At 38.7% G+C, this 23,918-nt stretch overlaps 1 protein-coding gene across 2 annotated transcripts in view; it reads left to right on the top strand.

The window, feature by feature from the left end:
- The window catches only part of CERT1 (ceramide transporter 1), a 75,488-nt gene that overhangs the window by 4,082 nt on the left and 47,488 nt on the right, over nt 1-23,918 (top strand). For both annotated transcript variants that reach the window (XM_049794561.1, XM_049794560.1), the window contains exons 2-3: nt 78-212; nt 21,055-21,171. In XM_049794561.1, the coding sequence (XP_049650518.1) occupies nt 78-212; nt 21,055-21,171 (252 nt within the window). The remainder of the gene's footprint in view (nt 1-77; nt 213-21,054; nt 21,172-23,918) is intronic.

Here is a 23,918-nt window from a genome sequence, read left to right as displayed (position 1 = left end):
TAAAAGCCTGAGAAGTCAGCTACACTGTCTTTATTGTTATTTTTCTATTAGCTGATCTTTGGAATTTTTTTTTACAGTGGACCAACTACATTCATGGGTGGCAGGATCGATGGGTAGTTCTGAAAAGCAACACGCTAAGTTATTACAAGTCTGAAGATGAAACAGAGTATGGCTGTAGAGGTTCTATCTGTCTGAGCAAGGCTGTGATTACAGTAAGTGCTATTTCATTATTGCCATCTTTTCATGTTCTGAGGTGTTACATATTTGTGGGCTCATGTCTGGTGAAAGCAAACATGGGTATGGCAAATTCTATTAGGTCATCTATTATGAAAGTTAGTGGTATCAGCGGAACGCTGTGGAGCAAGGCAAGGAGTTCCAAATAAGAAAACAAGCTGTCTTGTTTGTGGCTGCAGTAAGTAGCTTTTAATTTCTTATGTTAGAGGTTTCTGTGCGTAGGGATACAGTTTGCCTCTGGAGGCTGCAAAGGTTTTTCCAGAGGTCAGCCTAAGACCCCAGACCAACTTCCCAAAAGAGGTACCATCTGTCACAGTTTTTACACGTTGCACTAGAAAGAGGGGGTAGTAGTTCTTTCATGTACTTTCCGAACATGACTGTAGAACATTTCCAAAGGAAAATGCTCTTCTGCATGCTTCTTCCTCTGAATATGTTAATGTGTTGCTGGTTTTATCCTGTACTATGCTGGTAAGAAAAAAGAGCCTACATATAAATGAAATCTCATAAAGGTGAATTGGCCTTAGAAGATAAAGAAAAAAGTCTGCTTTTTGTGGCTTTCAAAATTGATATGTATTAATTATGACTAACGCTCACCAAAAAGCATGTTGTAGCTTTTCTGCATTACTGTTAGATAGTCAGTCCAGTTATGTGATTTAGGGAAAAAGTAGCTGGACTTTGGTGTAGCACACAAGTTCCTAGAGTAGTAGTGTTAAATCTTACTACTTGCGTTCTTATTCTACTGAATGTGTTTTTTTCAAACTGAATTAAGGTTGATAAATGGCAAGTTTTCTTTTTTTACTAATACTCAGCTTACTAATAGAATTTTATTAAAGTCTTGATCTAAAAAAAACCCAAAAGACTGGATTGACTACATCAACTGGATACATTTCGGAAAAAACCGTGAAGAAAACCCAGATTTTTACATTTGGATGTCTGGCAGGTATTGCAGTCACCTAAAAATTAAAACAGATTGCCTCATTTTAAAACTCTTTTTTAAACTGCTAAAACTTTTAAAACTTGCTCAAGATTTGACTCAGGAATATATGGTGTACAACAACAGCCTCTAGGAATTCTGACTTGTGTCCTTTTGGCTGTCTGTAATAGTACCAGCCTCTGATCAGGACTTTGAAAAAAGGTCTCAGGCTCACTAGCAAGAGGCTTAACATGCCAACCAGGCAGAGACAGGAGGGTGGTGGCAAGGAGGGAGGCCAAGGGATGTCTGGAAGCCTGCTGTAGAGCACATCTCAGCAGGGGAGTGTGATGGGGGAGTGAGAGATTATAGTGATGCTGCTATTGCTGCTGGCATGTTTTGGTACATTGCACTTTGTGAAGTAAAGTTGGCGAGCTAATCTTCTGACTAGGATGTGTGTAATGCTGTAACTTCTCACAGATAGCTTTTTTCCTCTTTTATCTGGCACTTTTAACATCTGGTAACTGGGAGGTGAGTCGTTGCATATTTTATTTTCAGTTCTTAAGCTTCTTGAGTACATTGAGAAAGAAACTGCGGAGTTGGAGAAAGAATAAAAAGTGGGCACAGTTCTAAACTTTAAGCTGATGTTTTTGTTGTTCCATTTTCATTCAGGCTTGTGCTTTGTGAGTAGTGTTTGATGGTTTAATTGCTAGATTGTGGTTTGAGATGGCATCTTGGAAACCTAGTAAATTCTTGTTAATTATTTCTAGCTGCAGTTAGTGATTGTTGTGTAAGTATTAGAGGTTCAGGAGTACTGTTGGACCATTTCATGTCTCTAGGATATAGAATTTACTTTGAAACTGTCACGCGATTCTTCTGTCTCTATTTTTCAGAAGTTATTCTTCTGAGCTGAAGTTATAGCATGAATGTTTCTGGTTTGATAGTTGTTTGGTAGCTAATGGCATATAATTTTTTTAAACCTGTTTTTTCAATAGAAAATTAATTATGTTCAAAGATAAATGTTTAAAATATTCTTCCTGAGGTACATAGTTAATCTTTACTTTCATGTCCTTGTAATATCTTGCTAACTATAAGCTTACTAGCACATATTTACATGCATGAGAGAACACCAATAGCTGATAAAATAAATGTTGAGATGATAATGTGTGAAAACTACTCTTACTGTCAGTGGAATTACTCTTTACTGTATGTCTTGTGCTTACTTTAGTAGAGAGGGGAAGTCAGGTTTCTTACTGGCTTAATGGTCAGCACTGATTTGCTGTAGTAGGGATCTTAGTCTTGAATATTTTTCAACAGTATTTCACTATACAGTAAAAGTTTTGTTTTCCTTGATTATGCTGATCCAGAGTCAGGCACAGTAACTACCTATCTCCTAACCTGGTATATTTCAGTAAGTTTTCCTTCAGTACAAAGCAGGACTTGAGTGGTATGAGATGTTGATGGCTGTAATGTTTCTTGTAGGAAGGGGTGATTGGATTTCGTGAATCTTTCTTTTAGGCACTCAAATTATGTATGCATGTTTGGATTCAATGGGAAATGTGACGATTTTCTGTGTGTAATTAGTGCTACTAGTATTATAGAATGTCCATGGTTTGTTTAATGCATAAGCATAAATTTGGAAAGCTGCTGTCACTGAAAAGTCTTACTCCCAGCAATAAAGGTCAGCCTAGTGATAAGTTGTAGTACTGAGACATGTTTTCAAACCTGTTTACAAATTCTTAACAACAAAGTGTTTATCTCATGAGTTCTAGGGTTCTTCCAGAAAGGATTTGGCTGGTCAGGATATCTCTTCTGCATGGATCTATACGGAGGATCTTGAAGAATGCTTTGAGAAATGTCATGCTTGATAAATTTTAAGAATGCTTAAACTCAGCCATGTGTGAACTTTGTGGTTTTTGTCACTAGAGGTGACTACCTATACCGGAAGGGTTCGAAAAGCTTATGTTCTGTTGGGAAGTGGCTTGCTGAAAAAGGACATGGGCCTGTGGAAAAGTTGTGCGAGCAGAGTTCTGTGTGAAAGAATGTCAGTTTGAGCAACAAGACTAGGCCTTGGCTGAAAATAGCTGGCTTTACTGATATTGGGAGAAAAACAATAGCTGGTCTCGCTGTTATCAGGAGAAAGACAGGGACGGTGTGACCTTGGCATAACTTCACAAGTAACTTTTGAAGGAGTTCTCATGAGAAAGCTACTGAACACGCGTAGCTGCCAACCACAAGTGGGTGTGTTTTAGTAATGAATAAACATTAGCATTGTACCAATCATATTAGGACTAGTAGGCATAATTATCGCAAACTGTATAAATATGAGCTATCCGTGCAAATAAAGTTGAATCACTTCTGTCACTCATATTGGGTCGACTTATGTGCGTTCCTCCGCCGCTCCAACAATGTTCCAACTTAACCTTCAGCTTTTCTTCAGATAGGATTTATACTTGCCATGTTGTTTTAATCCAGTGTTGGTCTTCATCTTCCTTTCTGTATATATTAGTGATATAGAAAAACTTACTGATTTCTAGTTTGGTACCTTAAACAAGTTGCAATAACTGTGATGCAATGGGTTTGCTTGCGTTTGGTTATACTGTGATGATGCATACTCATGTCAAAATCTTAATGGAAGCATGCTCTTTGTTATTAGCCTTTTTTAGAACACTTCCTTTTATTGTCTTGTAAAGAGATGTTTAGGCACTTCTGTGGAAATGCCTGGACCAGGATTGAGGAATAAATTGAGTTTGCATAATGGAGATATTTTCAGTAAACTGGTTGGTTGTTTTTTTTTCTAGAAACTGTAATTATAGAGCACTGTTACTTAATGAAGGTGGTAATGATGTTTTATATTAATATACAAGTTGCAAGCCATTGCTATTCAGAATGGACTTCTGAAAGGGTGGATTTCTTGAGTAGCTGTTGTGACTATCTGGAGCTTGGGACAGGCAGAAAACTGAAGTCTGCCTAAGAGAGACAGCTTAGTGAATTGTCTTGGCTTTTTTTTTTCCTAAATAACAATAAATTGCTATTGTGAAGAACTTAATAAATTTTCATGATATAAATTAAGGCTGGTATAAATGTGTTAGTTCCAGTTTACAAAAAGAATAAGAACACTGTATATGAAAGAGCTAAACTGACCATTTCCAATTTTAAGCTTCTCATTTCCTTGCATATAGTCTGCAAAAGAGTAAGATTGTTCTTTCCAGTAATCAGCCACTCATAAAAAATAGTCTGCTTTTTAAAGATACGGTTAGTTGAACAGCCACCCTTCCTCACTCTAGCAGTACTTACAGTTTATTTATAGCATGGCGCTGGCCACCATTAATTGGGCATTTGTGAGAGGAAGTACAGATTGACATTTTTAAAAAGAGATTGACAAGTTAACGGGGCATGCTTCATGCATTTGTCAATTTAAACAGATACAGAAGCTTCCTTTTCACAGAAACTTTAAACTCTACAAATATTTAAGTTTTAGAATAAAGATGTGTATTTTTAATTGAAAATGTCAGTGCTAGACAAATAATCTTCGTATTGTTTAAAACACTTCTAGCATGAAGAATCATGCCTTGCAAAATAGACTTTCAAAAATTTACCTTGACATTAACAGTAAGTTGGTGTGTTTCTTTTAAATTTTATACAATGTGAAATGTAACAGTATTTTGGAAGCAGTTAGAGTGGTAGTGTATAGAAGTGGACTCACTTGGAGGACTAATGTGGGTAAACTTCGGCTTTTTTTTTTCTAGCTACTGCTGCAAACTGGTATTGCTAACAGACCTGCTTATGATAAAAGAAGAATGATGTTAATTGCAGCTTTTATCTACTGATAGATTTGATTCAGCCTTTTGCTATTTAAGTTGAATGGGAACTGATAGCTTTTAGTTGGTGAAAGCTTTTATTAAAAAAGCTATGCTATAAATCTGTGCCCTGGGCAGAAATACCATAGCAGTAAATTTGTAATAATTGCTAATTGCGTGGGAAAATACTGTTTCCAACTGTCTGAGGTTGGAAAACAATCCATTTTAGTATGAAGTGATGAGTATTTAATTAAATAATTCATTTTCTGTAATTTGATAAAGTGCTTCCTCAGCCTTAATTGCTACTAAAAAGATGACCTGAGTAGACTAAGGCATAGAATACAAGCCCTAACTAGACAGTGGTTTATTTAGGACACACTGCAATTAGTACTTCTAGGCTTTGGTGTGTGCCTTAAATAGTCAAGTAGCTAAATCCAGACTGGTGGAAAATCTTGGCTAAACAGGAGAGAAATCTGAATGGATATTCTAGACAGAGGCGAGTGTGGTGAGGAATGCGTACTCACCTGTGAAAGGCCTGAGGTGATTGTATTCGGGAGAGGAAAATTCCAAAGAGCAACAGGAGAGTGGGGGAGAGAAAGGGAGTTGATGCCTGAAAAGATAATGACACTGGGCTGGTGCTGGTGCAGCAGGCTGAAGTTGCTTGGAACATGGGATTCTCCTGGCCAATTACTTTTAGTATTCACATCCTCTGTACGAATTTGTGTCTGTCTTTGAGTTACCTGAACCAGCAATGCATCGGTTGATGTTCAAAGTGAAAATGTCAGAACATTGCCCTGTATTTATCAAAGTGCTATAGAGTGCTAATAATCTGAGCAAGCAAAAACCAATTATTTGGCAGGGTGGAGAAATGGAGGATTTATTCCTCAGTGTGTATTGAGGAAATTAAGTCAGAAGTGGAAAAATATGCATCCAGATTGGCTTAGGTGAGACTGTTCTTCATATTATGATGAAGAATTCCATAATGATTAAGATGTGAAAAAAAAATCAGTTCTGTATATTAATTAAATATTTTGGGATTACTTAATATTGCTGAAGAATTCAGCTTTAGTACTGCAATATAATCGTATGTTACCACACACTTGAAATTAGGGTTGTAATCCAACAGTATTTCTGTCAACTTTTTATTATCAATTAGAATATCATTCCCCCACTTGACTTTGTTAATTAAAAGAATTAAGTTTTAACAGTGTTCATGATTTCACATGTACTTCAGTATCACAATTCCTGCCCATGGTTTGTATCAGAGCATTTTCATGCTGTGGAGCATTTCTCATGGATGCTATACGAAGCCTTAAATAATTCCAATGTTTGCAGTTGGTGACTTTATATCTCGGCAAATTTTTCTGTGGTGTTTTCAATTCTTATTCTTGCTCAATCTGAATTTCTGTGCATCTTCATAAGATTGATTTATAGTTGATTTATTGATCATGGATACAGTTGGTTCATATGTCACCCCTCTCTGGGGTTGTAGTATTGCTCAATAGTCCTGCTAGTCAACCTGTTGTTGATATCCGATCTGTCTTGTGATAGCCATTAATGACATTTTTAAGATCTCCTTTGAGGATTTGTACAATACCAGACCTCACTTTCTGATATGTATTCCTAGAATGCCAAGTAAAAAGGTCAGAATACTCTTTATCTACTAATATGCAGCTGCACCAGGCCATCTCCTGTTTTGCTGCCTCCTAAAGTTGCTAACTTTCCACCCTTTTGCTTCTGTTCATACACTCAGAATAGTTCTTCACAGATGACTACCCGAGTGTTTTCTGCTTCTTCCAGTTCATCTTTTGCCTCCTCCTTTGGGCATACACTTGCTGCCTTTGCCATGTTCCTCGTGAATTCAGATCAAATATTCTGGCTGATTTCAGCCATTTCTTAGTTTGTTTGGTGTGTCTCCACTCAGCTGAAGTCCACTGTTCCTCAGTTAAGAGGATGAGTTGGAACAGAATTTGCTACCCCATGTCTCCACACACTTAACCCAGATTATGCTGTGACTAGTGTCTAATATATTCCTAAAGCTTTTTAAGTTGCTCTCTTTTAAGGAGAAAAGTTGCTCTTTTTCTTTATGCTCTCTTTTTAAGCTCTTTCACAACTGAATATGTGTGCATATATAGATACATATGTCCACAAATATAATTGTGTATATATATAAAGGAATTAGAGATAGTTGTGATGGGAGAGTTTAGGCTGGCAAATCAGGTCAATTTTAAACTTTAGAATGAAAGTTTTTAGGTTGACATTCATTAGCAACATGCCTTGTGCTTATAATTAGTTCTTACACATTGTTAATTACCACTGTATGTTTGTTAGTTTTTACACACTAACCATTATCATTATAACCATAACCATTATGAATTCAAAGCAGTCAGTTTTATATCTGATTTATATCCTGAATTAGCTCTAAGTATGCAGTACTGTGTAGCGAGTATCGTATAGTTAGCCTGCTATCTTTGTTCTTGATGGTCCTACTTGCTGAGGTCAAGGTAACCTGACTGAAGAGCTCTTCAGTAAGGGGTGGATGACAGGACAGATGCAGAATTGAAATAGGCATCATCTTCTGCCAGCTTGTCCCCCCTCAATTCAGGATCTTTTAAAACAATCTTTTATAAAATGATTGAGGCTCCTGGTCCTGGCCTCAATGTGGTGTGATGTTGGGGCGTTGTTAATTTCCCAGGCTGCAGCAGGTGCCTTGCCCTGTTGCTCAGACATCTGGGTTTTTTCCCTTTTGTAGCTGCTGCTACTTAGAGCAAAAACAGCCTTCCCAGCTCTGGAGGTTGCACTTTTTCACTGACCAGTAATTGACCATTAAAAAGTTGCTTATGGTTCTGGGGCCTCTGCTTTTAGTCTGTGTCTGCATTTTCAAGGCCTTTGTTATGTTGTGCTTAAATTGTAGGTCATAGTAAGAGACACCTGGTACCAAGGTATAACTGTCACAGATCCAGTTTTCATAAAAAGTTGATAATGAGCCTTCAGGATCAGGACTGGGGCCTTGCATACTTAGCATAAGGCCTGTTGCTAGTAATGTTAATACTACATTTATATGAATGCTTATACAGTTGTACTGTATGAAGCTGCTTATGTTTGGATTCAAACCAAGCTAATCTTAAGTCTGGGTGCTGCTTTCACAGGTACAGCAGGCCTCTCTGCAGCTCCACTGCTTTCATAGGATAGGAACTTTCCAATCCCATCACCATGAGTCTTAGTCCAGGGTGCTCTACTTTCTCTGCCAGCAAAATGTGCTGAAAAGCAGGGCTTTTCTCTTAGTGTAGAGTATTTTCTCTGGGTGTTGCCTCATGGTTTTCTTGTGAAATCCATATTGTACTGTTGTTGCTGGTGTATGTACAGGTTTTGGGTCTTCCCTGGCACACTGCAGCACATAGTATGAAATAGGTAATCAATAGAACAAACAGTGATTTTAGGGGTGCAGCAGTGTATATGTGATTTCTGCTCCTATATTTGACTGTCCTATAAAAGTAAACTTAAAAAAGTGACACATAGGGTTTCTGCATTCTCTAAAGTTAATATGAAGTTTTCTTGCTTCCTGCCTGATTAATAACTCTAGCTTCTTGCTGTGTATGATGGGATTCCTAATGAGTTTAACTTGGTGATTTCAAATAAATTCTAAGCTGATGTTTTTCCAGGTGGTATAATTCTGATATTTTTTTCTTCCCCCATGGCTGATGCATGATGTTGGTCGATAATGCAAATATTTTGCTCCTAATGGATTCTTTGGGAAGCATCACATACATTTTTCTGCAGGGGACTCAGTTCTCTGGTTTGGTTCCCACTGAAGCAACATTTATGCTTCCATTGCCAGTATATCATATCCTGGAGTCATTAACGATGATAGTTAGCTCTAAAGGCAAGTTGTAATGACTTTAGTAAAGTTTAAGATTCTTCAGACTGTGTTCAAACAGGACAGGCCCACTAGTTATATCCTGATTTCTCATGGTGTGTATCTAAATCTGTTAATACCCCATCACTAATTCATGGACCTCTTACATAGGGTATCCACAGTCACTAGTAGATCACTTTAGGCAATGGCTGTGTGCCCATGCTGTTTTACAACTATTTCAGTCTTGCCCTTATTTCTTCTAATAACACAGTGCCATTGCATGTCTTTGACCAAAGTTTAGCTGATATATCAAGTGTGTGTTTGTTACACTAGATCTTGCTATTGTAAGTCATTGGTTTTTTCAGTAGGCAGTTGGGAATATCATGTGACAGAGGTGTGTTTACATATAGACCAATACAGCAGGAGTTGATGCTACATAGTAATTCCACATTATTAACAAGGAAATAATTGGATAAAATACTAATTAAAAAATTACATACTCTAAGGCTGTAGCATAGTTGATTCCCAATAAAAAACCTGAAAATTATTTATATGATCACTTCAGTGGCTGAACCTCATTGCTGGGTGTGCAAAAACCAGACTGACCACATTTACTCTTGAGAACTGTAGGTTTCAAATTTTAAATGTGGTTTCACTGCTAAAGTAACAAATCCAGTATACGCTTGTTCCAGACTTAAAAAGGCGATTTGCTGATGAGAGAGCTTCTTTGCAATGGATTAAACCAAGCTATTTTTAAAGTTTGCATAGTATGCTAACAAGGTAATGTTAAATTCTACTTAGCATGCTTTTGCTTTCATGGGTGCAGTCAGCCTCTACTTTAGCTAGGTTTTGGAAAGATAAGATTATTATTTAAAAGAAAAAGCAGTGGTGAAAGGCATTTTGAAAAGCAAACATCCTAATCTAAGACCTGAAGTGAAATATTTGGGTAGTAGCAATGAATGTAAAAACATTTAATAGGCTTTTATGTTTTTAAGCCTATTTTCTTGGTAAGATTTTTCTACATGCGTAAATGTGCCATTATGGGAAAGTTTTCTTTTTAATGTTGTATGCAATTAGGTGTCCCATGTTTTGCCACCTAAAAGGATCATAACTGTTTTGGTAGGCATAAAGCTGTCTTGTTTATTTGCTTGTTTGCAATAAGGTTTTCCTATATTCTGTAAAAAAACAAAACAAAAACACCAATAAAAAAAAAAAAAAAAAAAAAAAAAAAAAACAAAAACAGCCAGCTGATGTAACTGAAAAGTGGGTTCTTGTTGATTAAGAATAACAGCAAGGAAAGGCAAGACATCCTACCTAGACCAATGTTTCTCTTAGGTTTTGCCTGGATTTTGGAGTTCAGAAAGGGAAACCAGAATTTTGTGCTGTGAATTTTGGCAGACCCTAATTCCCCAGGTTTGTGGATCTACTTGGATTTTGTTTAGGGGGCGGGAAGAGGGGAGTGTTACAAATAAAGTGGATTAGAACTTGCAACATCTCTTTGGTTTTCAGTACATTTTTAATAAAATGTCTTATAAACAATGAAGTATAACACTTTCTCTAAGTTGTTCCACCCTGAGAGTTAGATCTAGGCTAGTTAATGATATTTAAAAAACCAACCTTGTCAAAGTAAAGTAATGACTTCAGTAATTTTTATGTTTATACTTCTAAAGCCAAGTGACTTCAAAAATAACTGGTAGAGACAAATGGATCTTGATGGACTTTTATAATTGCACTGGGTGTACATGTCAAGGGTGAGGGCTGCCAGGTGGCCTCTGTGAGGAAAGGCCAGGTTGCCCTGCACAGGACATGGCTGGTTCCAGCTGGCTCCAGTGCACCCACCGTAGGGCACAGCTGAGCCCCTCAGCCACTGTGGTGGCACCTCAAAGTAACTGTAGTTAAAGGGCAAAAATGCTGCTCAGCAGTATGTGAGAAGGAGAGGAGTGAGGAAAAGGTGTGAGAAACAGCCCTGGGAGCACCTAGGTGAGAGCAGGAGGAGGGGGCAGGAGGTGCCCCAGGTGACAAGCAGAGGTTCCCCAGCAGCCTGTGGAGGAGAGCACTGTGCAGCAGGCATTTCCCTGCAGCCTGTGGAGAGGACCACACTGGACCAGATGTCCACGTAGCAGCCTGTGGAGGACCCTACCACAGCAGCTGGATATATCCTGAAGGAGTCTGCAGCTTGTGGAGAGCCCATGCTGGAGCAGATTTATTGTGAAGGACTGCAGCCATGGAGATGATCCATGCTGGAGCAGGGGAAGTGTGAGGAAGGAGCAGCACAGTTGAAGTGTTATGAACTGACTGCAGCCCTCATTCCCCATCCCCCTGTGCCTGCGTTTAGTTTTGTCTGTTTCTCATCATTCAACTCTCAACTGGCAATAAATTAAATTAATTTTCACCAAGTTGAGTGTGTTTTGCCCATGATGGCAGTAGGTGAGTGATCTCTCTGTCTTTATCTTGACCCATGAGCTTTTCATCTTATTTTCTTCCCCTGTACAGCTGAGGCCGGGGAGTAAAAGAGCAGCTGGGTGAGGGTCTGGTAGCCAGCCAGGGTCAAGCCACCACAGTAATCTAGACAGTCATTATAGACATAGCTTGTGATTAATGTACATGTTTGAAAGAATAAGAAGGGACAAGGATTGTTCCTAAGCAGAGGGAGGATTTTGCTGTATGTATTCAAACTTTGGGAAAGGAAGAAATCTCTAAAGGAAGATACAGTGGTGATGCTCATTCAGAGGAAATAATGTCAAGGAAGGATACAAGGAGGAACAGACTTATTTGGAATAGCACTGTTCAGGCTGTATTCTGAAAAATGAGCAGTGACTCCACGAAGTAGTACACTAACTTGACTAAATACTTCTCCTTAGTATTTAACAGGGCACAAAAGACCAAGTTTTTAGACTATCTTGTCTGGTAAAATTCTTACCAAGCATAGCATTCATTGGTAAAACACATATTTTGATTCAGCTGATTGAGAGGATTTTTCCATTGATGATTTTAAGTAAGATTCTGTTGTGGTTTAACCCCAGCCAGTAACTGAGCACCACTCAGCCGCTCACTCACTTCCCCCCCATCCAGTGGGATGGGGGAGAAAATCAGGAAAAAAGAAGTAAAACTCGTGGGTTGAGATAAGAATGGTTTAGTAGAACAGAAAAGAAGAAACTAATAATGATAATGGTAACACTAATAAAGTGACAACAGTAGTAATAAAAGGATTGGAATGTACAAATGATGTGCAGGGCAATTGCTCACCACCTGCTGACCGACACCCAGCTAGTCCCTGACCCGCGATTCCCCGCCCCCCCCTTCCTGGTTCCTATACTAGATGGGATGTCCCATAGTATGGAATACACCGTTGGCCAGTTTGGGTCAGGTGCCCTGGCTGTGTCCTGTGCCAACTTCTTGTGCCCCTCCAGCTTTCTTGCTGGCTGGGCATGAGAAGCTGAAACCCCCTTGACTTTAGTCTAAACACTACTGAGCAACAACTGAAAACATCAGTGTTATCAACATTCTTCTCATACTGAACTCAAAACATAGCACTGTACCAGCTACTAGGAAGACAGTTAACTCTATCCCAGCTGAAACCAGGACAGATTCACCATATAGAATACAATGTTCAAATAATCTCTGTGGTATTTCATTTCACCATCTTTTCTGTTCAGTGTTTTTTCATAAGTTAGCATGTTTACATTTTAATTTTTGTAGGGAGGGGACATAATTCCTCTGCAATTTGGATCTGTCATGGATTAAATGCTTTAGAAAAATTATTTTAAGATGTGCACTTTTTGAAACTTGGCTGAGGTTTTTCACTTGGGTTTTTTTGTAGCTGAATAATCACAGCATTTGCCAATTTCAAACTGCTTTTACATGGGAGCTGAAATGCAGTTTTCCTCTGTACTTTTAAAATTAATTCCTTCAGTCATACAGCATAAATCTTGAAGTAAACTTTTTATCTTTGGCTTTTTGTTAGTACCTCAACATAAGTACATAGAGAAAGTGTTCATATAACTTTTCCTTCCTGGCATCAGACAGGTTCTTTTTTATTTGCTTCTGCAGTCAAAATACTTTAGTGATAGCTTCACTTCTCAATAACTGCAAATTTTTTTTTTATTTTGATACATGCTGCTTACTGAAAAAAGTAGTTAAGAGATTTTCTTTTAATTTGGTCTTGTTACCTGTTATATTACATTGCTTTCACTGGCTTCCCCTTTTTCTACTGCATCAGGTAAGCTACTTTTAAAAAGTCCTCAGCATAATATTTCTATAGCTCATCATATAAGATGTTACTCCTCTGTGTAACATGATAGTGTTTTTGTCCATTGCTTCCTAAATTATCAAATACACATTTGTCCAATTTGCTTCCTCCTGTTGGAGGTGGTTCCCTTGCTTATGTGTGAACACAGTCCTCTTGAACTTCTGTCTGTTTCAAAAGTAATACCTTGTTATATATGCAATTTAGTGTATTCTTGTATTTGCTTGTGCCCCATTGTCCTTTTGTGTCCTATACATATTATCCTGGAATGATCTTCTGGATTTCGTGTTGGAAACTAGATATGATAAGAGAGGGTTTTGGCATTTGAGTGAATACATCCAGTTCCAGAACCTATTGAATGACCTATGAGAACATATAGGCAGATACGTACCTTTTGTTGTGTGATAACTGCTCTGAACATCTTTTTTTTTGTGTGTGGAGCGTAATGAACGGGTTAACTTTGTTCATAAAATTGGGAAGGGAGAAGAGACATATTGAGAGTTAGCAGATGCCTTGTGTAAATAACAAAACTTGCTTAATTGGTACGTAAAGGTCAGGGGAAGAGGGCAACGGCTATAACTTACTAGCTAAGGAGGGAAAAGAACAACAGCTATAATCTACCAGATAAGGGGATTAATTCTGCCAAGACCGTACTTCTCCACATTAAAAGACATTTTACATCAAAAGACACTCTTGCTTGAGAAGTTCGACCGAATCTACCTAGTAACAAACCTGCATGAGTGAAGAAAGAAGAAGCGGGACAAGGCAGAGACTTGCAAGAAAGGGGTGCATGAACTGTATATAAAGAATGTAACTATAACATAAAGTTGCGAGCTTGTGGCGGAGCACTGCCTCCCCGGCTGCCCAGCGCTGTTTTGCTCTCTTATCGCTTGCTAATAAATTCAGCCTTTTTTTATTCACTACAAATTGGCTCCTCCAATTTGTCACGAGCGTCTATAACATGGAGGAAGTGGTAGTTTGTAGATTATAACTGGAGGATTTCAGGAAGTTGCAGAATGATGCAGAAGGGATGCTTTTTCTCGAATTCCATGGGGATGGTGAAAAAACTAATCCACAAACCTATGGATAAATTGTACCTTGCATTGTAGGAAAGTGACACCGTTCACATAGGAAAAGATTGTGTATTCAGCTCTGAGCTGGCAAACGTTGCTTATGGTAGCCTGGCTTGCATCTCACTTTCCATGCTATAACCTGGAAAAAAGAATAAGAAGCTCTTTAACTCTGAGCTGCACTAACAGAAGGCTGGGGGGGGGGGGAATGCCAGGCTTCATGTTTTAGCTTAAAGCTGCTAGTAAAATCTTTGCTAATGATTGAAAGCTAACTGATCACAGAGGAATTCAGATTATTCAAGTTTTTTCCCTTAAAAGAATTTTGTAAAACCTAATTAAGTAAATCAAAATGCATTGCTTTACAAAATGCCTTTTCTAAAGCAATGAATTCTCACAGTTTTGCAATGGTTTTGTTAGAGGAAATAATACATGTAATACTTTAATATTTGCCTTCATTGTAAAATTACTTTTATGAATATAGTTCTCTTACAAGACTTCATGGCTGTGATAACTGAGTCCACAGAAAAGTAAACGACGTGGTGTTCTAACAGAATGAATGAGAATTAGCATTAGAGGTTTTATGGAATCAGGCTTAAGGATGGCTGGAATTCAGAAATTCAAGAATTGTATTCAGCAGCTGAACAGGTTTTCACATTTAGCCTTGGGCAAAATCAATGTGCAGCTATACTAAATTTTTCTTAATCTTGTATGAAAAAAATTACTTATTGAAGTAATAAGTAAATAAATTACTAAATTACTAAATTAATTACTAATAAAAAAATAAGTAAAAATTACTTATACAGACTGCTATGTCAAAGCTTCAGGGATAAGTAGCTTTGTACTGCTGAATTATGTTAAGTACAATGCTTGTCTTCACTCAGTGTATGTTATTACAATGTATAACACTGGTGTATTTGTAAACTGCAGTTATCTTCATAGCAGTGTATGGTATTGTTTTGTTACTAACTGTGAACTGAGGAGCGAGGCTAGGTAACAGCTTCTATCACACTTAATGCTAGAGACATTTGTGTCAGAGAACTAAAGAATGGTAGTTCTTATTTTCTTTAGGCCTCTATAGCTTGTCATGTGTCCTAGTGCCCTGCCTGGTATTTTCTTAATATGAAAAAATGTCAACATTTTACAGTAAGTTCACCATAGGTAAGTTTTAGTTCTGCAATGGGAATAGCAGCACAAGCATTCTTTTTAATAGTTGTGATATGCAGACTTGAGTTGGATCTGGTGTGAACTGCCCTGGCTTTCCTCTGTACGGAAAAGAAGAAATACCGTTTACAGTACTAAGAGAGCAAGTGCAAGTTTATTCGTTCAAGTATTTATTTTTGTTTTCCCATGGAGTACTCTTGAAGGTTATGAAGTATATAAAACCACTTAAGCTTCCCTATGTGATTTGCCTTAAGCACTTGAACTAGTATTTTTCAAGCAGATACTGCTCTGAAGCTTGTTTTGTGAATACCTCAGGTTTGAGAGCTGTATAGCTGGAAGGATCTTGTGGCAATGCAGTCAGCTATGACTCATGAGACCTGAGCTGGCTATGGACTTCCTCAGTAACTGTAGCCAAGTAAATGTTTCTTCATGTAAACTGTTCTTGCTTGTTTAGAATTTAAGAGCTAGTATCAGTTTTATACAGAAAGACTTGGGACACTTGAATACTTGCAATTGCCTTTATTTCATCAGGATTCTCTGCAGGTACCTCAGAAGAAAGCTTAGGAGGCATACAGAAGGGGTGTCTGGGGATGCTGGAGGCCTATTTCTTGCTGCATATTCTTGCATGGAATTATGATTTAGCTGTTTGGGGTTTTTTTAAATGCTGGCTCTAGAAGGAGCCCTTGGTGCACACATAGGCTGCCTCTGCCACAGTCTTAGTCTGCCCAACTCACCTTTGAAAACACTATAAAGGTTTTTAGGTGCTCCTGTTCACAGTGTCATGTCAGTCTGGGTTTTGTTCCCCAGTGCCCTCGATTTATACATCTGCTGCTTGAGGCTGCTGTAGGGTGAGGGTGTCAGGAAAAAGCAGCCGAAGCTCTCCAATGTGCTTTAGGTCCTGAGAGTAGATAGTGAACTCCTACTTGCTTCCTGCTTCCCTGCATGACTAAAACATTCCTCTTGCCTTCCCTTCGTTGTGAAAGGCAGTAGGACAAATCCTGGCCTCAGCACAGGTCCTTAGCTTGTTACAGATGAAAATCACTATTTATCTTCCAACATCTGGTCAGGCAGCTGGCTAAGAACTGTATAATTTTACAATCACTTCTGAGCATAAGGGGGAAAGTGAACACTAGGCTAGAAAGAGTGAACCTCAGAAAAAAGGAGATCTAAATGAAATGGGTTGAGATTTACAGGAAGAAGGTGAAGGGAAGAGAAATAGAAAAACTTCCAGCAAGTGTAAGGAGAGGCTCAAAGTAGTCTGAGGAGGATGTTAGAAGAATAAAGGACAGACCTGAGAAGTGGTGAATAACACTATGTGGTCTCTGCTACAGAAAACAATAAAAGCATTTATAGCCAGAGGGAAACCAAGCAAGTTTGTCCATAGCTTAGTGGGGAGGAGAATGTAACAGATGGTACCAAAATGTTACATACTGAAGTCTGCCAAGTTATCAATGAAGACGAAATGTGAACTCATTCCTGGTTGAGAAAAGGGTTAATCAGCAACAACTTGATTTGTTCTATGTTAAGAAAAGAACAGGTCACATGTGATTCAGGTGTTTTATTTGCTGTTGGTAAAATGCATTTTAGAGAGCTTGCCTTTTGTGTTCAGTTAATTTGGTGTTCTTATGGTGGACCCTGTCTTTGGAAAAAAAAAGCATTATTTTTCAAAAAAATATGGAAAATAGGCAATTAAGTACTGTAAGATGGTAAATAGGTAACTTAGGTCTGTCATGAACAAATCATGTATCACCTGCCCAACTTCCTTTTGAAGCAGTGTTTAGCCTTGTTAGTGGTTATTTCTTATCTTTAAGCAACTTGTCTAAAAGGACCACCTGATCAGCTGGCTTTTTTGTAACATGAAACGGCACAGTGAGCTGAGTATAACCCTAGACCTGATTTTTAGATGGCCTAGTCTCTTAACTGTAGGTAATGCAGAAGTGTGCATGCAGTGAATGGCCCAGAATAGTGTTTAAAAGTTTTAGCTAGAGCTCAAGGAAAACATTTCCCTTCCCTGCCTTAGCAATGAGGCATAGATTTTCAAATATACAGAAAGTTGCTATGCAAAGAAAGGGAGTACATAAACCTGCCTTTGAAAAGGGCAGAGAGATGATGGTATTAAATCACATTAGAAGATGTTTAGGTTGGAGATGAGGAACGGAAAAAAAAGCCAGGATGGTTGTGTACTAGAGTAAGTTGTGTATGAAGCGTGGAATCAGTAGTACTGCAGGCATTTAAGATGAATTTTTGGCAAGTCTTTCTAACTGTGCAGCATGTAATTGCTTTTAACTCCTCCCAAAGGGCTTCAGAGGCAGATGCAGCAGAGGAATGCTATCATGGCAGGAAAAACTTTGATAGCTAGTTCTTGTACACTTGCTTTTTGGGTGATTTTGGGGAGAATCTTCCATTGTTGTAGATGCATGTCCCCCATCATGTGGCTAAAGGAGAGCCTGGCAGATGGGTGGCTGGGAACAGGCATAGAAGCCTGACATGTTGATGTGGCAGGTTTGCTACCCTAAAGCAGGTAAACATCTTTCTCATATATAGTAATAATAACATAGCAAATGCAGTTTGAAGAAGAGGGGCTTGGAGTAGGAGACTCAATGTCCTATATTGGGTTTGTGTGGCAAAGTTTTGCTAGCAGGGGGGCTGCAGAGGTGGCTTCTGTGACAAGATGCTAGAAGCTGGCCCCATACCTGACAGAGCCAATGCCAGCCAGGTCCAAGGTGGACCTGCTGGTCGCCAAAGCTCAGCTGATTGGCATCGATGGTAGTGCCTCTCTGATAATGTGTTGGAAGAAAGGGTATAAACTGCTGCGCAACAGCAGCTGGGAGAGAGGAGTGAGACTGAGAGCAACAGCCCTGCAGACACCCAGGTCAGTGAAGAAGGAAGGGGAGGAGATGCTCCAGGTGCCGGAGCAGAGATTCCCCTGCAGCCCCTGGTGAAGACCATGGTGAGGCAGGCTGTCCCCCTGCAGCCCATGGAGGTGAACGGTGGAGCAGATACTCACCTGCAGCCCATGGAGGACCCCATGCCTGAGCAGGTGGATGTGTCTGAAGGAGGCTGTGACCCTGTGGAGAGCCCATGCTGGAACAGGTTTTCTGGCTGGACTTGTGACCCTGTGGGGGATGCACACTGGAGCAGTCTGTGCCTGAAGGACTGCAGCCTGTGGAATGGACCTATATTGGAGCAGTTCATGAAGGACTGCAGCCTGCAGGAAGGACCCATGTTGGAGAGGTCTGTGGAGGACTGTGTCCTGTGGGAAGTACCCCATGGTGGAGCAGGGGAAGAGCGTGAGGAGGAAGGAGCAGCAGAGACAATATGTGATGAACTGACCACAGCCCCCATTCCCTATCCCCCTGTGCTGCTAGCAGGTAGGAGATAGAGAAGAACAGGAGTCAAGTTGAGCCTGGAAAGAAGGGAGGCATGGGGGGAAGGTGCCTTTAGTTTTGTTCTTATTTCTCACTATCCAACTCTGATTCAGATTGGCAATAAATTAATTTCCCCAAGATGAGTTTGTTTTGCTTGTCATGGTAATTGGTGAGTGATCTTTCTGTCCTTAACTTGACTCAAGAGCCTTGCATTTTATTTTCTCTCCCTTGTTGTCGTGGTTTAACCCCAGCCAGCAACTAAGCACCATGCCGCTGCTCACTTACTCCCCTCCACCCAGTGGGATGGGGGAGAAAATCAGGAAAAGAAGTAAAACTCATGGGTTGAGATAAGAATGGTTTAATAGAACAGAAAAGAAGAAACTGATAATGATAACACTAATAAAATGACAACAGTAGTAATAAAAGGATTGGAATGTACAAATGATGCGCAGGGCAATTGCTCACCAACTGCCGACTGACACCCCACTAGTCCCTGAGCGGTGATTCCCCCCCCCCCCCCCCCCCTTCCCAGTTCCTATACTAGATGGGATGTCACATGGTATGGAATACACCGTTGGCCAGTTTGGGTCAGGTGCCCCAGTTGTGTCCTGTGCCAACTTCTTGTGCCCCTCCAGCTTTCTTGCTGGCTGGGCACGAGAAGCTGAAACCCCCTTGACTTCAGTCTAAACACTACTGAGCAACAACTGAAAACATCAGTGTTATCAACATTCTTCTCATACTGAACTCAAAACATAGCACTATACCAGCTACTAGGAAAACAGTTAACTCTATCCCAGCTGAAACAAGGACACCTGTCCAGCTGAAGAGGGCAAGTGGTAGAGCGGCTTTGCTTGGGCACCTGGTGTCCAGTCAGGGTCAACCCACCGCATGTCCCTTCTTGCATCCCTGTGTTCTGTGATTCAGTGAAGGCATGACCAGTTTTAAAAGTTTGAAATGAATTAAATTAAGATGGTCGGGTATTAAGTAATTAGTAGCTGTAGTTGTTTGACTTGTGAGTTTTGTCAGTTGATGGGTTTTTTTTCTGTGGGAAATTTAAATTTCTTTAGATTGAACTTAGGTTCAGATGCTTGACCACATAAGTAAAGCTTTAAAAAAATAAAACTGAAGCTTCCTGTACTTTTGCACTTTCTAGCTCATTTTTTTTATCAGGTAGTTTGGCTTCTGTTGTGCTTTTCTTCCTCCTTAGTATATTTAAGCAAGAAAGAGTCTGTATTATATGTAAATAGCTTCTGATTAACAGTTCTTTTGAAAATAATTCTCACTGACACTGTACTGTTGTGCATGACACCAAATGAGACTTGTTTCTAGGTTTCCTCTTGTGGAGTGTTTCACAAGTGATCCACAGCACTTTAGTGGTCTGCAAGATGAACATATTCGCAGAGCAGTTCTTACATTAAAGATATTACTAACGTGTGTAGACCTGCCTTTAGCATCTGGAATCAATATTTGTGGTCCTTCAGATTGCATCATTGGCCTTAACCTTAGAACCTGTTAGCTTCCTACAGTTATTTGCATGTGTAACTTTTATTTGTATTCAAATTCAAAAAAGATATTAAAAAAGATATACCTCCATTATGTTTCTTTAAGAATAGTTTTCAAGTGGGGCTGGGGGGGGAATGTTGTGCTCCATTGCATGTTTGCTAAGAAGTAGCTTCGAACTGACAGTGTCGGGACACAGGGAAGATTAGATTGTTGTTTTGGTTCCCTGTACTTTCCTTACCAGCTTCATTGTAATGCTAGTAAAAGCTTTTTGGTATTTAAGGCATGTCAGCTGAAAGTTAGATGCATTTGAGTGGTGATATTGGAGAATATTGTGTGTTGCTCCCAATTATCTGACAATTCTATCTTACCTGGTGAAAACAGTTGAGGCAGAGGGTGCCACAGCTTCCTTTAGTTCCTGCTCTTCCTTGTCATTTGGCTATAGTCTGTTTTTATGGTTCTATCCTGGTGCTTTTTGCTATGATGTATGTATCCCTTCCATCTAAAATCAATACTGATAGCAGTAACCCTAATTTTTTTTCTGTTTTGAAATTTTTTTTAAAAAAAAGTGTATTTCCTGGCTGTGTCCAGTAGTTATTTTGCTAAAGCATTTGTTTTGAATTATGAAGTTCTGGTCAATGTTTGTGTGGAACTTTTTTGTGACAATTTTATTTAATAAGAATGTATTAAACAGGCTTTTCTATTTCAGAAGACTGGCATTTTTCATTATGAGAGTGGGTGTTCATTATATGAGACAGCTACATAAAACAGAATTTAGAATCTAGGAGGCACTCAAGACAACATAGACCAGGTTTTCTAATTACAGTGTTTTAAAGTGTTAAAATATTCTATGGGGTATTGTTGATCATGTTGCTAATCTTAGCTACTCTTACACTTTTTTTGTCACAGCCCCATGACTTTGACGAATGCAGATTTGATATTAGCGTAAACGATAGTGTTTGGTACCTCCGAGCTCAGGACCCAGACCACAGACAACAGTGGGTAGATGCAATAGAACAACACAAGGTATGTTGTTTGGTTTTTTTCTGATTTCCTTTCTCACACCCTCATTAGATCTGGTGATGCCTGCGGAGACTTGTAAGCTTCCCTGTACAGTCATTAAAGTACTCAAGGTATTTGACAGGTAAAAGGTGCAAGATTGAAGCTGTGTGTTAATTATGTTTCAAAGGAATTGATTTGCATGTTCTTCATAGGTAAGAGCTGAGAAACTGTGAGCTAACTATGAACCTTTCTTGAGCTCTCTAGCTTGAAAATGCTTGCATTATGTTGGAATGCCTTTTTAATGGTTTTGTCCATCCTCTCTCACTGATTATTAAATTGTTTCTTATCTATCCTAAATGTTAAACTTCTTAGTCTTAGAGTCAAATCTCCTAAGTTATCATTCTGGTTTTAGGGTTCTCTCTTTCATCATTTGGCTGGTTTTACTGTACCTGATTACTGGCTTTTGTCTCCTTGTCTTTTAAGGGCCTGCTCTTCATCAACATGTTGGTTCAGCTTTCCTTATCTATTCCTTATGTCTTCCAATGAACTCAGTTATTTTCATTTTACCTAAAGGGCTTGAAGGTCAGGTGTTTTTAAAGTGCATAGCACATGAACATCCATTGTATTTTCAGGTAAACGATAGGCACTGCCCCAAGATGTTAACTACAATACCTAGCACAATGCAACTTCTGCATCTGGGTTACACATGTGTTACAGGAATAAAAATTAAAATAGTTATCTAAGTAGGTGTTTATTTTTACCTTGAGTTTCTTGAAGTATAGCTTATATAAGTTCTACGTGTAATTAGGAAGTTTCACCTTTTATTGGGCAATCCTCACAATTAGCAATACATGCTCTTAAATTTAAAGTGCTGTCTTTTGATAATGGTTCTCAAAAAAAATCATCTCAATTAGAGTATTAGTCCATTTATAACTTGGCATTTTGCCTTCACTTTGATACAGAAGTAACATTAAAGCATACAAAATTAAGTTGCAAACCCAGGATTCCTTTCTGTAGTCTAGTGGAAAAATACAAAGTTAACCATTGAGTATTCTTGAGACAAAAATACTGCAGTTTGTTACTATTGCCGTAGCAGAGAAATGTCTCCAGAGGATACACTGAACAAGTTGCTGGATTACACATCCATAGAGCTGGCTTTGCAAAAACTCTTTTGCAGGCATGGGGCTCCTCAGGTATGGGGTTATGGGGACATGAAACTTGGGCCAAAATTCAGACTAGGTTTGGTGAATCGTTTAGCAGGTGAAATGCAGAACTTAACCTGAAGTCCGGACAAGCAGAAGTGCAGGCTGGGTCATTGTATGCTTCCATGCAGAATGAATGAGGAAAAACCCCAAATACTGTCTTAAACTCTGCTCTGCACAACTTTAAAGGGAATTCTTTTCCATGCTGTTCTTTTCCCTATTCTGAAGCTGTCCTTAACTCTTGCTGAGTTCTGAGCTGACAATTTTATAGAACCACCTATTTATAATATGGAAGTATTGAGTGGTAATGGTTTAGATTTTGGCATTGTATATGTAAATTTGGAATTGTTTTTCTGTGTCATTTAGAAAAAATCTTGTATTTATCAACACTGAATTTTCTTCTCCTGCATTATTGCCCGGCCTCTATATCATGACGTATCTGTTTGCTTTTCTTTTTCTGTCTGGTATTACTGATAAACTTAAGGCATCTTATTTAACTTCCTTTTCAGATTGTTAGTGAGTGTTGAGGAGCATGAGTTCTAGCATTCTAAAAGTGACCTCCCTTTGTGAGGAAGCCTGATGAATTATGCAGTTTTTCCACTTAAAAAAAAAAAGTTTTTTTAATACTAGTTTCAGTTTGGACAGTTTAAACTTCCATGCTTTGCAAGAATTTGGTGGTTCTTTAAAAAAAAAAATAAAAAATTGTACCAGATGTCTTCACATTTAAAGGAGGGGAATGAGAGGTTTCTTGGATAATTCCACTACCCAATTGTTTTAGTATTTACTTAGAGTTAGTATCAGGGGTAGGGGTAATGAGTGCTTTTTTTTTCATTATTTTATTAAAGTTGTCTTTCTGCTTATTGCTAAAAGAGAGTGAGTCATGTTCTGGAATGTTATATAAACTAAAGAAAAGTATGTCTACAAGTAGGAAGTGGAAATAAAATTATTTCTGTATATGCTGAACTGACAAGAAATAGTTCAGTTTGCATCTTGCTGTCGTAATGTAATAACACTGGACTTGACTGTTTCAAACCTGATGGCTTTTTTGGTATGTGTAGTTTGCAGTTTCATGGCTGTTAGACATTTTTCAGTTTTTTGCATACTCCTTTTTACTCTGTAGTGTTTACAGTATTTATTACAAATAGCAGTTGTTTTCATTCTTAAATGGAGAAGGAAATAGTATGCCATCTCTCTCCTAAATAAACCATCAAATCATTTAATATATTAAAGCAATACATTACTTAAAAGCATTCTTTTTGTAGTATGCAACTAAATACCGTGATCAAGACAAGGCACAGAAAACAGCAAGAGGTAATGCAGTCTTGTAACAATAGCTTTGACTCAGTTAAAAGTATGTAAGTAAATCTCAGAAAATCATGATTTACTAGCATTTTTTTTCCAGTGCAATATTTTCTTGTCTTCATAATACAGTAGAAGCTTTGTGTGATGAGTGTTGTAGGTATGGAGTGCATCTGTTCCTACTAAAATACATAGGAATCTTATCACCAGAAGCATTGGAAAAGTGCTGTATGCACATAAATAGGTGTTTGATGTAATTAAACATAAAAC

This window comes from Accipiter gentilis, chromosome Z (assembly GCF_929443795.1).
Source record: "Accipiter gentilis chromosome Z, bAccGen1.1, whole genome shotgun sequence".
In the NCBI taxonomy this organism is placed as follows: Eukaryota; Metazoa; Chordata; class Aves; order Accipitriformes; family Accipitridae; genus Astur; species Astur gentilis.
The sequence above is the reverse complement of the archived record's forward strand: the minus strand, read 5'-3'. Positions and strand labels throughout refer to the sequence as shown.